We start from the raw sequence: 20,918 nt of genomic DNA on the forward strand, positions 1-20,918 counted from the left end.
TGGCCTCCTCTGGACCCTCTCCAGGTTCTCCACGTCCTTCTTGAAGTGTGGCACCCAGAACTGGACACAGCACTCCAGCTGCGGCCTGACCAGCACCGGATAGAGGGGGAGCAAGTCCTCTCTGGACTTGTTAGCGATGCCCCTGTTGATGCATGAGGGGGTGCAGTTGGCTCTGCCTATTGCTTCGTCTCATTGGCGACTCATATTCATCCTGGAGTCAATCCTGACTCCAAGCTCCCTCTCTGCCTCAGTGCTGCTGAGAGGGGCAGCCCCTAACCTATAACCATAATGCTGGTTCCCTCTTCCCAGGAGCAGCACCCTGCACTTATCCTTGTTGAACCGCATCCTGTTCAGATCTGCCCACTTCTCTAACCTATCTAGGTCTGCCTGGATGTGGTCCCTGCCTGCTGGTGTATTCACTTTACCCCACAGCTTGCTGTCATCGGCGAACTTGAACTCCACACCCTCGTCCAGGTCACTAATGAAGATATTGAACAGCACCGGCCCAAGGACCGAGCCCTGGGGGACTCTGCTGCCCACACCCTCCCAGGTCAACATCAACCCGTCCACCACCACCCTCTGAGTGCGCCCCTGAAGCCAGTTTGCCACCCATGTGACCATGCATTCGTCAATACCGCAGTCCCTCAGCTTGCCCACCAGAATTGGGTGGGACACTGTGTCGAAGGCCTTCTGGAAGTCCAAAAAGATGACATCGACTTCCTCCTTCCCATCTAAGCTCTTAGTTACCTGGTCATAGAAAGAGACGAGGTTAGTCAGGCAGGATCGGCCTTGCATGAACCCATGCTGGTTACCCCTCAACATCACTTCCCCTGCAGGGCTCTCACAAATGTGGCCCTTGATAATTTTTTCAAAGACCTTCCCCAGGATAGAAGTAAGGCTGACTGGCCTGTAGTTGCCAGGCTCTTCCTTCCTCCCCTTCTTGAAAATAGGGACCACATTGGCCCTTTTCCACTCCTTAGGGACTTGGCCCGAGCACCAGGGGTCCTCGAACAGCTGTGCCAATGGCTCCGCAATGACACCAGCCAATTCCCTCAGCACCTGCGGATGAAGGTCATCCGGGCCCGCTGATTTGGAGACATCTAAGCCCTCCAGGTAATCCTTAACTAGGTCTGAACTAACAGTCAGGACACTCGCATCCTTCCTGGGCCTCTCTACGCTATCACCCGAGAGCACCCCATTGTCAGCAGACAGGAACACGGAGGCAAAGAACTTGTTGAAGAGTTCTGCCTTCTCTCGCGCGTCCAACACCAGCTGCCCTGCCTCGTAGGGGTCCAACGTTACCCCAAGACTTCAATGAATGCCATCCTGTGTACTGAATGAGGCAGAGGCCCTGAAGAAAACAGAGTATGTGATCACATAATTAAAAGACTCACTTTGTTCCCAGAGCAACCTCAAAGATCTCACTTTCGTACTGACACTAAGGAGGGGAATTCAAAACCATTACTTCTGTACTCCAGTTACTGCCCATGTCCCAGAGGACAGACTCCATCCCATGCTCAAAAGGATTCTCCCACGCCAGGCAAATGCTCGGATAATTCAGTCCTTGCATCTGACTTGTGGGCCTCCTACACATTACTTGTCTGGACAGCTGAGATTGTTGCACGGTTCCTGAGAACAGTGTACTAGCCCCACTAGATAAGTTTCCAGAGGTGATCACCTCTCCATCATGATGGATGAAACCAGAACATGCCTGCTAAAGTACCTTTTTCATTTCAGCTCTATCATCTGTAGTTCATGTTAGAGTTCAGAGCTTTACCTCACAATCCAAAGCTTCTAGACATGGGTTATGCCCAATATTTCAGTGAACACCCTGAAATCTAGGGCAGTCTGCTCTACTTCGAGGCTCTCTCACTCTATTTGAATTCAGATTTTGAACAGACAATATGACTGCTCAGTTACTTTATATGAACTATTTTAAATCTTTAGAGCCTTTCAACCTCCATCCATCCATCACCATGTTACACCTGCTGTTCTCCTCCTTTTGGGGAAAAGAGACTGACTATCCTAGTAGACAGCCCCAGCAGGAAGCGTATCACCCAGCACAAGTCATCCCTCAAAAATCAATATCTGACATTCATTTCTAGAGGTAGGCAATGCTACAGGTGGGCCTATTTGCCATGGAACACAAAACCAAGAGCAACTATTTCTGTTCCTAAGGCGGATTATCTGGGACACGTAAATGGATACATTCCTCTTGGACTGTTGCCAAATGTTCCCCGTGTACATTCCTGCCAGTTCCTCTCATCCTCAGGGTATGGAGCAAGATCAGAAAGGATGGCCAAAGTGGCAGAAAGACATAAGCTCTGATCTTTTGTGCACATTGCCTATAAAATGGATCCATGCAGGCAAGCATTAAAAAACATGATTATGGTAACAGTTCTGTTCTAAAATATGCTATGGTTTCCTGTGTAGCATCAATGTCAATACCATTTTGACATCTGGTCTGTGGCGCTCATCCATCTGTTGTAACTGAGTAGACATTTGGGCAGGGTTGGAAAGGGAGAGACAGGCTCATTTAGATGTTTGTTTCTCTCTTTCCTGGGGAGGAAGTATGGAGTCAGTCAAGTAATAAACTAAAAGCTTGGCTTTAAAAAAAAAAATATATATATATATTTTAATTCTTTTTTCTATGTATATATATAATACACATGAAACAGGAAATATCACAGCTGCTGGGGCTTCTCCATGCCAAAATGCAGAGACTGTTTTTAATGCTCTTAGGAAGTGTCTAGCAAATAGAATGCTGGACTGGCATTCCAGGACCTAGGTCTTGTGGGTAAGCATGGGTAAAACAATTAATCTCTCTCTGCCTCTGGTCCCTGTCTATAAAACAGAGGGAAAACACACATCAATTGTTTGTCAAATGCTTTGAAATCTTTTAAAGAAAACTGTTATATAGAACTTGGGATTTTTAATTGTTCTTATTGGTCAAACCAGTGCATGGTCCTATACAGCACTATAGCAAGGGTGGGGAAGAGGTAAGTGGGGGACCACCCTGAGTGCCAAAGTGAATGGGTGCCAGCAGGCACTGCCCAGCCTTAGCAGGGCACAGGATGGAGCCACAAGCAGCTCATTTGAGGGGGAGGGGGGTACTGGGATGCAGGAAGAGTGGCTCTGGTCACTGCATACACTCCCAGGCAAGCATGGGGGGGCATGTGCCTCCCAAATCTGCATGTGGGGCAAGGGTGGGCTGCCACTGTGGGCTTTGCCCCAGACACCAAACGTTGTTGGTCCTACATAATACTATTGGGGAAAGGAGGTACTTACATTAAATTAAATATTACCAGAATTCAGACACAAAACATGTGCCATAGGATCCTAGCTCCTGCGCCTGATGAACCTATAGCAAAATGTGCACTGAGAACAACTGCAGGATTTGGCCTTGCAATTTTGCTTCTATTGCCTTCTGTTTTAAATGGTCAGTCAATATTGAGGGCCTTGCATGATTCTTTTCTGTGAAGAGTAAAAATGGATAAAACAGTTTTTGGTACAATCTGGTTTACATACGAATGGACACCAAATCCTGTCTTTTTTAACATAAAAGAAAGCAACAGCTGCAGGCAACTCCATGCTCCTAATTTCCAAGCCTGTCCCTCCAAGCACTTTTATAATCCAACAAACTATGTTTCTCCATTTTCTCTTTAATACACAAGTTTGCCAAACAGTCCCTTTGCCCCTGAATCTGCAAATCAGAGAATCTCCAAACTAAATGTCTAAACTTCTGACAGCCCTAGCACACAGCCCATTGTATCTATTGTTAGGAGCTATCTCATTACATAATTGGTTAATTGCTCCTTCAATGCAGTTCTCAAGAAGGGTTCTTATCCACACCCACCAGCTTTCCCAGCAATATGACTGAGCTCCAAAGCCAAAGCCTCCTTCGTGGCAGCCGTTAGCACCTGTTGGCTAACAAACATGGTAGGTAACTACAGAACTTGAGCGACACTTGAACATCTAAACACAAATTTAACTTTAAACAATCAAATCCAGTGAGATTCTGAGCACCTACACAGTGAAGTAAAGAGAAGCTGAATAGGATCAAATAAATGGTGACAGGTACGTACATCAAATTCATAAAATATTTTCTCAAAACTAAAGTCAGGTACACATTCAGTTACAGAACTGCATGGCCTCCCCTCTCAGATGTATCTAACAATAGCTCCAGTCATAGCACTCTATAAAAGTGTGTGTGGAAAGGAGTTTCTCCAATCACACATTGTATCCTTCCTTTTTCTCTGGGATTCTCTGTAAGGCATAGTGTGTTGGCATTATCACAGAATGAGGATTTAACATCTAATATTCTCAGGATATAGGAGACAAAGATACAAGCCAAATACTGGCTTTTCAAAGGCAAGTTTCTGAGAAAAAGTCCGTTCATAGCATCTGATGAAGTTGGCTATTGCCTACAGAAGTTCATGCCTCTCTGAACTAACATGCCACCCTGTCCTGCCATCTGTGAAATACAGAAACACTTTGGGAATGAATAGAGGGCACTTAACAATGAATGAAAAGGACAGAGAGCAATATTAATATTGGAACCCCTCCCCCAACTTTGTTGTCCAGAAGTGCCCATCTTTCAGCATGTTGCCATTCAGTAGTATGATTGGGTTCACCCAAGGCAGAGCTAAAAGAATCATACTAAACTCTTGCCCTCAAATAAAGCTTTAAGATTAAATTTTCTCTGTACAGAAGAGTCTTTATTTTTCTACAGGAGATACTGGTATTCTCTAAAGACAGTGGGAGTTTTAAGAAATCTCTCTATGATATATCTAGTTGGATATGCATTAGTATTAGTGTTTTATTTCTTTAACCTGTAAAATAGAGCCCCTGTGCTCTATATAGCATGGACTCATGTATATAGAGCCCATGCTATATAGTAGAGCCAATGTGACAAAAGAGAATGCCATATTCTCTTATTGTACCTCTGTGGTATAGCAAACGTCCTTATTTTAAATTTATCCTCCCTCTATAATGTCCTTTGGTAAGCCTGAAATATTACAGGCCACAAAAATCACAAAAAATTATATTATGAACTCTGATTCTTCACAAGCAATTTATAATCCTCACATCCCACAAATATCATATTAGCTGCAAGATTAAAGGAACTTAATCTGTGCTTTAATCATATTTTATTCCTTCCTATGAACTAAAACTTTCCCTAATTCAGGCCTCCTCTCAAATTTTCTTAGCCACCCCAGAACTATCAAGTTTTCATACAAGTGCATTTTTAAATGAAAATATTTGCTAGAAGCAGAATAAGCCTTCTAGCAGAAGTGGGTCCACTGGGGACAATACCAGCTTCCTTATTCTAATAAAGTTTTGATGAGAAGAAAGATACTCTTTATGATGCTCTACCATTGTCACACAAAATTCTATTTGTACTATGAGAGAGCACAATGAAGCAACCAATTTAGTTTCAACACATCATCCATTATTAGGTGTACCTTTATTATTTCTTCTCAAAATGTTCGCAATATTGTCACTCTCAGATGGAAGCCTTTTCATGCTTTTAATTATTTAAATTTGCCATCTTTGGGCCCATTCCATTTCTGTTTCTCCTCGTTTAAGTCTGAGTAACCAAGACTGACACCATTTTCCAGAGGTGACATTCTGTGCTGTGCTTCTGAAGCTTGCAGCAAAGAACCTTCAGTTCACTGCAAGGAGGGCATGGGTGGATTTAAGCCACCTTTGCACTCTCCTAATCATGAGCTGCTGCATGGCAGCTCCTAGCATTTTTTACATAGCCCTAAGGGCAGTTTAATTTAAAACAGCCTCCTCTGGCTGCCCTCTAAACCAGAATACTAATCTCTGGAGCCATGCCTGCTGCAGCTGTGTGCCCCTGGTGCCCCCAGCCCTGCTTTCACATACCCCCTAAGCTAGGACTTCTAAGGGAAAACAGCCCATTGTGCCTGCACCACTGGATTCCTTCCTCAGCCTCTTCACAGTCACAGAGGGACTGCAGCATGGATAAGGATCTCATCCTGGGTGTAGGCGTATCGTCCAACTGAATGATGGCGGCGGAGTACAGTATTTCAGTATCGTTTTCTAGCCTATCCTATTCTTTGTAAGTTTGTTCTCCAGCCCTCTGCCCCTCGAAGCACATTTTAATCAAATTTCTCTACAATGAATCCCAAATCGCTTCCTGAATTAGTAGCTTTATAGAATCCAGAAATAGGTAACTAAAATTATTTCTTCCCAACATTACCTAACAGTCAACACTGAATTTTATCTGCTTGTTCACAAAGGTTCCTCTAAACTTTTTCAAAGCCTTCTCTGATCCTGACTAACCTAAATAATTTTGTGTCATCTGCAAAATTACATCTTATCATTCAGATAATTAATAAAATATTGAACATTAATCCTGGAGCACACCTTTAGGTATTCTGTAAGCCATTTATTTTTATTTCACTCTTTGGTTTCTGACTCTCAAACCATTTTAAACCATGAAAAAATGTTACCTCTCACCTCATGATTACTCCATTACTTCATTTCCTTAACAGCTTCTTGTGAGAAACCTTATCCCAGGCTTCTTGAGATTCCCACCACATTTTATACCAAGCAATTTTGCATTTTATACAGTGCTGCTGATGTGCTAGAAGAATTGTAGGTGACTAGATAAGCATGATTTTCATTTGCAGAAGCCATAGTAAATTATTAGTAGTATATTTTATAATGATTGGTAAGTTTATGGTATAATAAAACACCCTACCCTTTCAACCAATTCTTGTGGTTTGGCTGTGGTGATGATCCTGATTTTAAGTAACAGATTGTGATTTTTGCCATCCTCCAGTTCCCCAATACAGGAAGGAAGTTGATTTAAATGACAAATTACACAATGCTTTTTAAAAAATTAGAAGCCACTTCATTTTTTAATTTCTTCAAAATCTGTGGTGAAGGCCATGTGCTCTCATGTTGCTTTATCATTTTGATCCTATAGTTCCTTCTCTGACACTTCAGTCTTTAGGGTAGATTTGTACTTCATAGACTAACTAAATCAGAGTTGCATAACATAAGCTTTCACAAGCAGTGTGCTTATTTTATAAACACCAGGCACGTCTACACATCTACTGCTCCACAGTTTATTGCTTCTGGGAAGGTCCTGGGCACACTATTTACACATGCACCCAGACTGCAGCACATTGATCTGCGTCACAGCAGCGGGCCTAGGGGAGTCAACCTGCCAGCCTGAGGCTGCTCTGACCCGGCTCAATGTGCTGCAGAGTGGCTGGCTGGGGCACGAGGGAGCTTCAGCATGGAGCTAGCTGGCAGGTAGCACCCTAGGATTGAAGTATCCTCTTGCCCCAGCCAGCTGGTCAGCATCCACATGTACACTTCTGCATCTGAAATAAAAAAAACTCTGCAACAGGATAGGACTTGTATTTAAAAGTCCTACCCTGCTGTTGAGTATATTTGTTTTATATGTCCTAATAGGAGCACACATGTAGATGTGGAGATGTTTACTGTGCAGTTAATTAGTCAACTGTGCAGTAAGTATCTTGTGTAGACACACCCAAGCATCTGATCAAGTAAGCCCTCTACTAACAAAAGTTTATGCTCTGCATCTGATTTATGTAGTCTGTAAGGTGCAATTCTACCCTGTTTTCTGCCTAACACAACTAACTACCTTTTTCACATCAGTCTTTTGGGCCAGGGGCCGGGGGGGGAGGGGCGGGAAGGGGAGGGTGATGGCAACTTTCTCATAGTCCCCCCTGTTAAATGTATTCTATCTTAATACAGAAACAAATGCCATCAACCAGGAGTCCAAGTGCTGTTTAGACCTCCCAGACACTCACAGTTACTGAAAGACTTGAGTCTTTGGCAAGCTTAGGTTTTCATTACAGTATATAAATAAGGTAAGGGGAGGATATTATCATCCCCAAATCATCTCCAGTTAAGACTGAGGCAAGGACATTTCTTAGACTCTACCATATCTTTGTTACTTTTGGTTGAACCCTTCACTCTTGGGTAGTCAAGGAAACCCATCAGTTTCCTGGAACATTTTCTTCTTTATTTGTCTTTTATGTATTTGGCTGTTTGCTCTTGAAAAATGTCTTCTTATCCTCCTAGTTCCCATCTGACATTTTCCCTGACAGTATATGTTCCTTTCTTGTGGTTTTGCCAGGTCTACATTTCCTTTTCCTGGAGGTTACCTGTTTGGTTCATCATACTGTCTTTGTTTTTTCTCGCTTTCCTGCTTCCTTTTTGGTTTCAGGGTATGCATACCTTCTGTGATGCAATTATGGTATGCTTAAGTAGTTCCATGCTGAGGCTAAGGATTTTAAATTTCTTCACTTCTGACTAGTTGCTTCCCTTTTCCCTTTTACTCACCCAAACCCTTCTCTCCCTTTTAAACCCAGGGAACTTTGTTTTATAGTTTCACTACAGCACAGCATAGGCGTTAGCCATCATGACTCCTGTCCTACCCAAAAAGATTTTCATTTGGTTCTATTTCTCCACAGCCATTGACTATTTTTATTCCCCTTCTTAATATTGACTAGACACCGGACCCTACAGTTTCAGATTCCATGTGAGATGCACCCATGTGCAACAAACAACACATACAGTCCTAAGCAAAGGTCTTTCCAGGACATTGAGAGGTGGGAAGAATGACAAATTTTAAATTGGTCTGCCTACTCAACACTGAAACATATTTCACTAAGTCCATGGGCATGTGCTGGAAAAGAGCTAGAAATGTTATGAGGCTGATATTGTACAGGGAGGGAGAGTTGTTTTATTTACCATGAGCTTAACAAGAAAGCAGAAAAAGCGTTGGAAAAGTCCTGGTCTGAAACATCCATGTAGACATGCTTTGCTTCACTATATGACTGACAATGCTAGGAAAAAAATCATGTAAAGAGATAAAAAAATAAAATAAAAGCAGATGCACAACACTAGGATCTGGAGAGAGGAAGCAAGCAGGGGGAAGGGCAGGAAAGGGAGTAAAGATCAGGAGATTTTGGAGGGAAAAATAGAAGTTCCCGCTGAACTTTATTAATACTTTAACTTAATAAAGTTCTAGTTCCAACTAGTTCCAACTGTAAAAGCAAGAGGGGGCCTAGACTGAGAAAAAGAAGTCTGAAGAGAGAGATTAAGCAAAGAGTCTGGATACAGAGCCTGGGGACTGACAGCTTTAATCCAGCTCTGAAAAACCAAGGCCCCAAAACTGCAAGTAGATCCACACAGTTGGATAGTACTGTACTTACTGACTTCAGTGAAACTCCACAAGTGTACAGAATCTACCTGTTGTGACTATTTAAGTCAATGGGGAGTCCATCTGCACTGATTCAGCTGTGGGGTTGGGATCAGAGTGGGAAAGGAAGAACTAAACCTATTTGTTTTGTATTACATCCTATAGGACCCAATAGTTCACATATGCAAACCAATGTTGCATTCAAATAACGTAGGTTTAAAATATATATTTTAGGAGAACTGCAGAGAGGTCTTTCCAGGGTGCTGAGTAATTACAAAAACATATAGTTTGAACACACGCAGAAGCTGACCCTTAGCAGCCTGCTTAAAGGAGCTTGAAACTATCTGAACTATACAAAAAGAAAGAAAAACATGCCTGCGAGGGCTGAAAAAAAAAATCACTTCTGTAATAGATGACTTTTAAGTCAGAAAATGTTTGGCAGGCATAATTCTGAAGCGTTAGGGAAATGTGGGTGATAACTGCTAGGGTGAAAGAGCAAATCGAATCCAGTTAGATTTATAAAATGTTCACATATGCAGTTAAAGGCTGGCACAGCCAGCTGCCCATCAAGGAAGATAAAGCACAGCTGTAAATTTTGAAAATCTGACAGTTTCTGATAATTTCCTTTGGCTTCCAACAGTCCAGCCTCCTCCTTTTTGTAAATCTGCAGAGAAGGTACTCGATTATGTGCAAACCCCAACACCCAGTTTAGATACTTTTAGTCACGTGTCATCCTGTTGACTTCCCCAGGCTTATGTAAAGCTTCTGGCAGGACTGGTCCCCTTGTCAAAGTGAGCAGAACAGTGACCAAATAAACCTGTCTGGGCCTATCTGTGTTTGGGTGCATGGGGGAGGTCTTAACTAGCCAGGATCTAGATGCGGTGCCACTTAGGATTTTGTGTGGTATTAGCCAATACAGAGGAGGGAAGAGGAAACAGAAAGGGAAACAGGGAGGGAAAGAAACAGAAAGATTAGAAGCAAGGGGGGAAAAAGCACAGGTTCAGTCAGAATTGAGATTTTTTAGTCTAAAACTATGACTATGTAGGGAACTCCTTTTGTCAGCCCATTGCACATCATCAATCTGGTTATCCCTTCTAATGTTTTTGTGGAGCTTGGTATTCCTGAAAAGCACAATTTACAGCAATTATAATTTATTTAAACTGGAGGCCAGCCAGCAGTCTTCCTGGCCTGATGCTGCAACATGCCAAGTTGGAAGGGAGTGGAGGGTATTCAGCACCCCTTGAGGATTTGTGATCCTCTGTTAATGTCAGGCAGATCATGTTTTTCCACTCACAGCAGGGCTCTACTGGGGCTTTCCAAATGCCCAGGGGTACATGGAAGTCATGAGTCTGTTTGGGCAATCCAGTTTGCAACTCATAGTTTCCACATTGAACTTCACCATAAATACCAAAAAGAAGCAACTTAATTAAATTTATCTGGAACCCAATATTGAATTAGCGTAACAAATACAAACATGCATAAAAACATCCAATCAGGATCTTAAGAAGAAATTACAAACCTCAGTTCATATGCAACTACATCTTGGAAAAACAACTGAAAAGTCTGTATTTAATAGGTTGTATTTCAATAGCACTCACTTTCCATCCAAGCATCTAGAAGTGATTTTGTGTATATAAGTTAAACCTCACAATGCCTTATGCAAATATTATGCCTCCCCTTTTATGGATGGGGGGAAACTGAGGTACACCATCAGCAAAGCCTACACAGCAAGAAATTTGAAAATAGAACTTCTGATTCTCAATGATGTCCTTTAGCCATAATATCATCCTTAAGTCTCCTTCACGCTGATAGCTTTGGAACTAGCTTTAAAAGATCCAGTGAGACACAGTGATGGGAGTGTTAGATAACTATACTAGATAGCTAGAGGCAACAAAAGTGATTAGGGACATATGGGGGAATTTCTAAACAAAAAGATTAAGACCAGAACTATTTTATTTAGGGAAAAAAACAGCAAGAGATGACAGACTTGAGGTATATAAAATAATGAATGGTATGAAGAAGGAAAAATAGGATGCCCTTAATAATACAGGGAGCAGAGGCCAGCTAATGGAATTTAAAAAGGCATCAGCTTCTGAGCAGATAAGAGGGTCACTCTAGCTTATTCATAAGCAACCTGTGGAACTCACAGCTGCAGAACATTGACACAAATAGCCTAATAAGGAACAAAAATAATTAAATATGTATATGGATCTGCAGGAACGAGATTCAGAAGACTAAACTAGTCTCATATTTCAGATTATACTGCTTACAAAAGATTTCCTTTCTTTACCTTCCTGTATCATAATGAACACTGTAAAACTACACGTAGGGTTGTAGCGTAAAGGAAACTAAAGTCTGGACTAGAAAATGCCTCCCTCAGAACAAGAATCACACAAGAAGTTTTTCAAAGGGAACAATATCCCTTCCTATGAGCAGACTACAGCTCTATTACTCTTCAAACTATAGCTATTTCTTATGCTGCTACTCTGATTGCCTGTACATTTTGGTTCGGTAGGGCACAGAGTAATGTACATTTTAAGAAACATACCAATTACCTTCTTGAGCAATGGGGAATTCTTTTCCAAACATTCATCCCCTCTCTCACAATAATCATATCTCCTCCTGAGAAGGATCTAGGCCTATTTATGACTCCTGATTAGATGATGACTTTCACCTGCCTTCAGCGCTCCAGGTTCAATAAAAGAACTCATCTGCTTTTTCTCATATTTGTAGAACTCCTGCCAACTTCGTTTTCAAAAGAGTTGCTCCCAGGAACAAGATTTTTCAAGTAAAACTTCAAATTCATTTTCACTCCATAGGTTTTAAAAAAAACACTGTTTCATTTATAGAAAAAAGTAGTTTGTAGAATAAAACACGGAAGTCCCCTCAATCTCTGTTTCAAGCACACTTTTGCCTTTTTCCTTCTTTCCCTGTCTTTTACTTTTCCCATTAAAAAGGAGAGGAAAGGTGAAGGATAAGGGAAGCCTATTTTTTATGTTTTAACTTTTTATTTAAAGTGAGAACTAACAAATTCACAAGTTTAAATCCAAAATAATTAAAAATAAAAGTTCTATGTTTGACAAAAACAAACCCAGTAGCTTTAATGGTGACAAGTTATTAAGATAGATATTTCTGCTATGTGTTGCATCAGAAGAGCAGCTGGGGTTACTACTAGAAAAGTTATCATGCCAGTGGAAAGTCTTGATCAAAAACAGAAGACTGGGGCTCTTGCTATTGCAGCAACATATTCCATCATCATTAATTTAGCAAGATCCATCTTACAACTACCTAGGAACATAGTGATTTGTTTCACCTAAAGTACTACTATTGGAAAACATTTTTAGAACCTTGCTGTGCCAATGATTAGAACCCGTCTTCTAATTTTCAGCCTAAATTTATTCATGGCCAGCTTATAGTTATGGTTTTGTGCCAGCACTGTCATTTAGCTTAAATAGTTGTTTTCCCTCCCTGCTGTTTACACCAGATGTACATAAAGAACAATCATATTCCCTCCCAGATTTTCTTGTGCTAGTGTCTTCTGATCTCCTCTCCCGTGATGGTATCCACTCCCCTGATCATCTTGGTAGCCCTTCTCTGCACCTGCTCCAATATGACTTCAGCTCTTTTAAGCATGTTTGGCCAGAATTGTACCCAGCATACCCAGATGACGTCTTGCCAGTGCTTTGTACGATGGCATTAAGACCTTTGTATTCTATTGGAAATACTTCATCCGATTCATCCAAGGATTGCCTTTGACTTGTGTAGGGTTGCATCACTTTTGGGACTCAAGGCCATCCTGTGACTGACAAATATGTCCAGTTCCTTTCCTCCTGTGTTTTTCTAGTGATAAGTACATGATATTTCCATGTTTAAAGGAAATTCATATTGCTCAAATGCCCTCTAATCATCTTCCAAAAGTTTTCTAAGTTGAGCACTGAAAGCTCACGCTAGCATGGCGGGGGGGACACATCTCTGTTTCAAAGACAGCCTCTAGTGTTCATTTAAAGATCCTAATTCTCTTCTCAAAATGCTAATTTAATTGATTCCTATGGTGCTGCTTCCTGATTTACACCAACGAAAGTAAGGTCTAATAGTCCATAGATGTTTACATTGAAGCTTAAGCTTAAGACTAAAATGAGTGGAGAAAATGGTTAAGAAGGAATGACCACCATTATAAAGACCAGCATTGAGAAATATAACTGAAAAAAATCTTGATTGTCATGGTTTCGGGCAAACTACAATCCATTTTCCTAATGCCCTTGAGGCAGTTTTGCTGTTTGCATTTCGTTTTAAAAAAAAAGCCTCCAGACCCCAAAAAAAGCACTATTCCCTATTCAAATTTATTTAATGTGTTAGGAGGAAAGAACAAAAGGCAATGAATACTGTTGAAAACAAAGGTCCTTTGCTCTAGCAAGTACTTTAGGGGGTTTTCTCCTTTAAGATTGCCTTGAGCTACAAACATACCAACCAACCATCTATTTAGGGAGCTGCACTCCTTAAGCCCGCTGGCAACTCCTATTTATCAATGGGAGTAACTATATGAGCAATGGTCAGGAAATGGAGATTAGGTGAGCTGTTTATTCTATGTTGACTCAGAGCAGCTGAACAAGAATCAGAGCCAGATTTGGGTCAGTCTGATAAGAAAGGTGTTTAATAGATTTTTGAATAAAAGGTGCGATTAAAAGTCAATGTTAGAGGACCCAAACATATTTATTAAAAATTGTATGAATATACATCACATGTGCACAGCATACTAGTGCTTTTCATTGGGGGGGTTAGTTTTTTTTAAAGATAACTTGTAAATGTGCTCTTTTCTGTATCAGAGAAGCAACAAAATAGATGTTGAATTATGGAAATTGCTAAGCAGAGAAAGTTAAAATAAAATGAACATTTGTATTACATGTGGTTTTCCCCCAAACTGCAAATATAAGATTATATTCTATGAAAAGCAGGACAGCAAAATTACGTATTTTAATATACTGAGGCAAATTAAATCATGGCGTAAAACCATAGGAACCTGTGGAATTATACCAGTGTTGAACTTTACCCTGGTTGTAAAAACAACATAAATGCAATGCAGACCGACAGAAATAGGCAATTTAAAATAAGAATGGTGTTTCTGTGAATAAAATACTAACTAAATTTGTTTGCTGGAAGGAAATCCAACTTGGCTGTACTATAGCAGCATACAAGGGATCCAAAATAAGTAACAGCAGGCATCTTTGCAGAAATTTGCTTCTGACTGACATCTTTTTCTTTGGGAGCAGAGAGAGCAGTTGAATGCACTGTACAGAGCATAATATGGGAAACTACGAAATCCAGCTTCAAAACCCACCTCTGTCCCTGTTACAGTGAGTGCTCCTGGGCAAATCACAAAAATGTTTAGGGCCTGATTATGATCTAATTTACATAATTTTTGTATAGTTCCATTGGCTTCAGTAAAATTGTCCCAAATTTACACCCTTGTAAGGCATTCTCTGACCCTTTTCCCTATGGGGATGATGCCTAATTTACAGGAGCATTATGGGCACTGATCATCAGTCTCTTTAAATACCCTGGAAGTGCTTAATATCATCATTAAGGAACCTTGTTAAATTTAACTGCTAGCCAGTTGCATGAAATGAAGAACCTGATACTGTATTTTGGTTGTGCAATGTTGTATCCAACAAAACACATGAATAGTAAACCCATTAGTCAAAATCCACATGCACACATCCCTCCTAGTTCCCCCCCCAAAATCTCTAAAGCTGTAAAGATAAAAAAAAAAAGCAGAAATCTCACTCCTGTCCACCCTGGCTCATTTGAAATGCTGCCCGAGTATTAAATGAGTGACAGATAAGATATTCTCTTAATTGTGAAAGATTCTCATTTTATATCACGCACTCAAACGAGTTGTGATGAGTTGAAATTTCCCTTCACATTACATTGTCTGCACACACAAACTTCTCATAATCCTTTCAATAAGCATTTGTATGCAGGTCAGTTACATGTAGCATTTCTTTCTTGAATGAGGAGGACAGCCTTTTTGCACACAAAAATGCAATCTTTCATTTCTTCATGAGTAAGGTTTTTAAAGAGTGGAAGCTTCCATCATGCAAAGTCATCTGTTCCCAAGTTATTCCACCCTAAAACCAAATATCTCATCCAGTCTACAAATCACTTCTGAGAAACCCACACAAAGGCAACATTAACCATGAGCAACTAGGTCATACTTAAAAACTCAAAATTTGAACCATACTGATAGGTAAAAATGGAGTAAAAAGATCTTAATGATAAAAAAAATCCTAAATAGTCACAATAATTTATCTTTTCAAATATGCATGTGATGACCCCTAATTTGAGGTCACCAGAACTCAATTTGAATAAAGTCAGAGTGGTCAATGGGATTGAACATGGAATTGGGGTCCAGATCCGATTTAAATCAAGATGCTATGGGAGCTGATGGCCACCCTGGTGAAAAGCAGCAAGAGATCGCAGTTTGTCTCAGCTCTGTCATTTATGTGTTATATAGCCTCAGGCAAGTCAATGAATCTCTTTGTATCTCAGTTTCCCCATCTGTGAAATGGTGATAATACTTACTTGGATTACATAGAGGTGCTAAGGATTAGTTGGCATTTATCAGGTGTTTTGAATATTGCTAAATCCTTTGTTTTCTCACATGACCATCTTTAATACCCAGTTTTTAGTTCAAGCATTTCTCCTGTCCTGACCCAAGACCAAAACCCCAGGATCCTGATTCAATTTCAGTGGGAGTTTTCTTGGAGTAAAAACTGAGCTAAAACTGCATAAAGACTTTCACAATTCAACTCAAAGGTTGAAGGTTGGGGCTAAGATTAGCCCCAAAAGGTATCTGGTTCGCTGGAGATTAAATCCTTTTTTAAAATGGGCAAATAAAGCTTATTAAAAAAAAAATAAAAATCAAGGCATGGCCTTAGAGCCAAAGTTTAACTAGAAGAAGATGCAAATCAACTGAGGCAGAGATGTTCAGGTGACAATAAGAGATGCAAGTGAGGCACTGCCTCACCCTGACTTCATTTAAAAAAAAACAGAGGAAGTTGAGCTCTGCAGTCACTACTCAGATAATAGCGACTGAGGGAGTTGGATGCATTTAGTCTGCAGAGAAGACTGAGGGGATTTAAGAGCAGCCTTCAACTACCTGAAGGGGGGTTTGAAAAGAGGATGGAGCTGGACGGCCCTCGGTGGTGGCAGATGACAGAACAAGGAGCAACGGTCTCAAGTTGCAGCAGAGGAGGTTTAGGATAGATATTAGGGAAAACGCTGTCTCTAAGAGGGTAGTAAAACACTGGAGCAGATTAGCCAGAGAGGTTGAAGAAACTCCATTCTTGGAGGTTTTTAAGACCCGGCTCGACAAAGCCCTGGCCTGGGATGATCTAGTTGGGGCTGGTCCCGCTTTGAGCAGGTGGTGGGACTAGCCGGCCTCCCGAGGTCCCTTCCAGCCTCGCTGTTGTAGGAGTCTGTGAACTAGGGAGGGCTGGAAACCGCGGGTAAACCCGCTACGAGGCAGCAGCGGCGAGAGGGACCTCTAGCGTGCGCCACATCCTCGCGTGCGGCGCTTCGGCCGTCACCAGTGCACCGAGACTGAGCAAAGGGAGAGCACCGCAGTGCCCGGGCCACGCGCGAAGCTCCCCGCGGCTCCGGCGGGGAAACCCCTCCGAAGTCCCCCGTCCCCCCAGGGCCCGCGCGGGCTCCAGCCCCTCGGCGGCTGCGCAGACTTGCCCGGCTCCGCCGCCACAGGGCGTCCGCGCCGGCCCCGCATCGCAGGAGCGCCCCCAGCCCAGCCCCTTGCCCCGGGAAGCAACCCGCCGCGTGGGAGGGCGCCAGCTGAGCCTTAAAAGCGCCCGTGCAACACAGCGCTGGGGGCACCTCCATCCAGCAGAGCCCGCGCCGGCCCCGCTCACGCGAGGGGAAGCTTCGTGCTTCCGCTGCCGGTGCTCGGGGGACACCTCGAAAGATCCCCTCAGACCAGGAGGGGCACCCAAGGAGCCGGCGCTGTTATTTGCGCCCCCCCGCGGCTCCGCCTGCCGGCGCGGATGCACAGCAGGAGGCGCGTTGCGGGATCACCTCAGCCAAGCCGCGGGGGGCAAATTTGGGAGCGCAGCGCTGGCCCTTTAAGCGCCCCGGCGGGGCGGGCACACGGGCCCCGGCTGCACCCGGGAGTGCGCAGGCGGGAGCCGAGCCGCGCAGGGGCGGAGCGGCCGCGGGAGCCCGGCTGCCCCCGTGCACCCCCTCTCCCCCCCGCCGGGTGCGCGGCGCATCCTGCTCCCCAGCCCCGGGGCCATGCGCGCGCGCGCACGCACACACACACACACACACACACACACACACACACACATGGCGGCTCTCCTGCAGCGAGCCGGGAGGCGCAGACAATGCCCAGCCCGGGCGCTGCTCCCCCGCCGCCGGGGAGCGCCCCGTGCAGGGCGGGGAAGGCGCCGAGCCGGGGGCGGCGGCGGGAGTCGCCCCCAGCCCAGCCCGCACCCCCTCTTCCTGCGAGCTGGAGGTGGGAGCCCGGCCAGCCCCGCGCGGAGAGGAGCGTGCGGCGCTCGCCCAGCGCCTGGCACATGCGTACACGCGAGTTGCGCCCAGAGTCCCAGCCGTACCCTCCTTAGCAAATAATAACAATCCCAAACAGTCAGATCTTACCTGAAACATCGGAGCCACAAAGTGTCTCTCTCTCTCCCGCTCTCTCTTTTTTCTTTTTCTTTTCTCTCTCCCGCTCTCTCTTTTTTTTTTTTTTTTGGGCCTCCCAAAGTCCCTTTCCCTTTTTTTTCCTTCCCCCCCACCCCCACTTCCGAGATTTCTCTCTCCCAGCAGCGATCTGCTCTCCTCGCTACACCAGAGAGAAATGCAATAGCTTGGCTAAGGTAGACAGAACAAAATACAGAGAATAGTTGCTTCAGGGCTTTGAAACCCCTCAAGGCAAGGATCAGGATACAATTAGCTCATGTCTCTACCTCCAGTCTAAATCAATCTCCGAAAATAAAAGTTGAATTAAATTAAACCGATCGCACGGGCAGAAAATTGATCTCCTTCAAAACGTACATATAAAAACATATTCTCGCATGTAATTTTTTTTTCCAGGATTTTTTTTTGGGGGGGGAGGAGGTTGGAAAAAACAGACTCGCTCCAGCCTCCAACTTGCTTTTTTACTCTCCTCTTGCACAGAAAAGCTGATTTTAATCGTTGTGATTAGTTTTGATGTAACGTTTCCGCGGGCGATTTCTGCAAATGGATGGAGTGTTTCTTTGCCAGAAGAAGGAAAAGCAGCAGATGATGATAATTATAAGGATTGTTGGTTGTTTCTTTCTCTCTCTCTCTTTTTTATTTGTATTTAGATCTCTCTCTCCACTTTCTCAAGTTGACCTGACATTGCCATTGTACTAAGGTCGTGCAACTTGTTGATTAGGATCACCTCCCCGTTTGATCGAGGGATATGTGATAATTTGGCAAGAGAGCAACACATTTTCTGTTCCTTTGGCTATATAACTTCCCAAATGACGTGTATAAAAATAAGCACATGGAGCCTGCTTTGCCCCAATCAAGTCTGAATCAATGCCTGGGGGTGATACACAAACTCATTTCAAATGTTCAACCATGCAGAATTGGAGAAAGATTGAAGGAGTTTCACTGCATTTTTTTAAACAGCAAAATTAAAAGAAAACAAATCCATGTAAGCAAATCCAGGAATTTACCATTGAGGTTCATGTGACATTGCTCACAAATGCTACTAACTTTCTTTCCTCAATTATCTAATTAAAAAGGAGCCCCCACCCAACACAGTTCCTCTTCTTGACTAGCAAGTTTTTCTGAAGAAAACTCAAGGAAAGGAGCTAAATCATTTTAAAATCCAATATTGATTAGGCTTAATTTATTCCACCATCCTCTGAACCTCACCCTGTGGTGTTTTATATATGGCTTTGTTCAATACTGCTCTCTGTGAAGGCTGCAATAATTTCCTTTTGGTTACAATGGGATATTTTGTTATAAACCCATGGGTCATCTCCCATTAGTGTCACATCCTTGCAGTATACTTTTTGAAACGGTATGTTTCTAAGCACTTCACAGTCCATTAAGTCAAAGACTTTGCTGACATTTCTTATGAAAAAGACCAGGCTGTAAGGCCAAAGCTGCCCAATAAAACCCATGAATAGAACCAGACATCCAGCAAATACCTGCAGTGGGTTTTGTTTTGTTTTTCTAAAATATTTGATGCTTGAATAAAATCCTAACGTAGTAGTACTAGTAGTAGGAGCAGTAATAGTAGTAAATCACCCTCTTCCCCCTACGGCTATTTATTGTTGCAACCTATGAAAAATAGGGCATGACTTAATCACTTGCTTAGGAACACATTCAACCATTTTTAGTGGCAGTGGGTTGCATAGAAAGATTTTCCATTAGGAATCAGACTATTTTCAAATACTTGTAATTACAATATGTAACACACACACATGTGGGCTACTTAATTGATTGTGGCTCCCTATTGAGGGAAAAACTTTGTTAAGAAATGCACACCACAATTTACTTCCTGGTTGCCCCCTCTCCTGCCTCCCTTGCATTTTCAAATGAATTTCCAATATCCTCTCAATTACTGATAATATCAAGCAACAACAACTTCCTTGAACCTTAAATACTTTCTTCTCTGGGGTTGTGAAATATGGTTAGTGTCGAATAATGTTTTACATGGTTAAATTTTAGTCTGAGTAGTTAAGCCATTTTCAGCTACACAACATGGTGTTAATATGCTCAAAGAATTTTCTTTTTCAATTAAATGCAATAAGGCAAATTTCAAAAGTCAGTCACCACATGCCATATGAAAGGGACAGCATGTAAAGTTTGACAAGACCTACATTTTGACCTAACTCTCTATTTTTATCTTCCATTGTGTCACTGCAGAATCTTTATGGTTCTTTGTATGTGTCTATTTTAAATGCTTCAATGCTCTCTTTCTAATAAATAAATAAAGCTATGCCAGCAGCCTGGCACTCATTAGCAACCTGAATAATGGGGAGAGAAAAAAATCAGTAAGGAAACAAATTTAAATTTTAAGCTTGAAGATTGCAAGCTTAAATAAGAAAAATGGGGGGGGGCAGTATTCTTTAAAAGTTATGAAAATACCTCCACACTACTGTTATTTTACCTGCAGTGAAGAGTTTATCAAATGATGTCAGTGCTAGATAAGAAAAATGAATTTCCTTAAGAAGCAAGAGCAATATATACATTGTACCAAGAGGGCTCCTTTAGTAACACTTTCCTCTCTGAGTCAGAAAATCATGGCTTTAAATTTCACATCAGGAGGTGAATTCCGATCCAGTGTTGACACTACAGTACACTGCAATACTGCTAGTAGAATATCAGAGAAGGAGTATGCTGCCATCCTTTCAGGTTATGGTCCAAATTATCAGCTGATCTAATTTGGAAACTCCTTGGGGCTGGGTTGGTAATTTCCTGTATGTTTGTCCAGTGCCTACTATGGTAAAATTCCAGTATGGTTCTCTCTTCTAAGGGATGCCACACATATAAATATTTAATTAAAAATAAAATCTAGGTAATCCTATAGAAGTCAATGGAGCTATGATGGTTCATAACAGGAACCATAGATGAAAATAGAGCTTGATGTATTAAATGGCAGTCCCTTCAGCATGCCTCAAACTGGCTGTTTGAGGAAAGTTAAACATTCACTAATAGA

At 42.4% G+C, this 20,918-nt stretch overlaps 1 protein-coding gene across 2 annotated transcripts in view; it reads right to left on the reverse strand.

Moving 5' to 3' along the window:
* Positions 1–18,029, reverse strand: part of KCTD1 (potassium channel tetramerization domain containing 1) — a 146,697-nt gene extending 128,668 nt beyond the window's left edge. Inside the window, exon 1 of one of the 2 annotated variants that reach the window (XM_090039861.1) lies at positions 17,876–18,029. In XM_090039861.1, coding sequence (XP_089895987.1) covers positions 17,876–17,884 — 9 coding nt within the window. In that variant the 5' untranslated portion in view covers positions 17,885–18,029. The remainder of the gene's footprint in view (positions 1–17,875) is intronic. The other variant, XM_090039860.1, reaches the window with a different exon arrangement.
* Positions 18,030–20,918: the final 2,889 nt, after the last annotated feature.

Source organism: Crocodylus siamensis, chromosome 3 (assembly GCF_052110815.1).
Source record: "Crocodylus siamensis isolate JL-2025a chromosome 3, ASM5211081v1, whole genome shotgun sequence".
In the NCBI taxonomy this organism is placed as follows: Eukaryota; Metazoa; Chordata; order Crocodylia; family Crocodylidae; genus Crocodylus; species Crocodylus siamensis.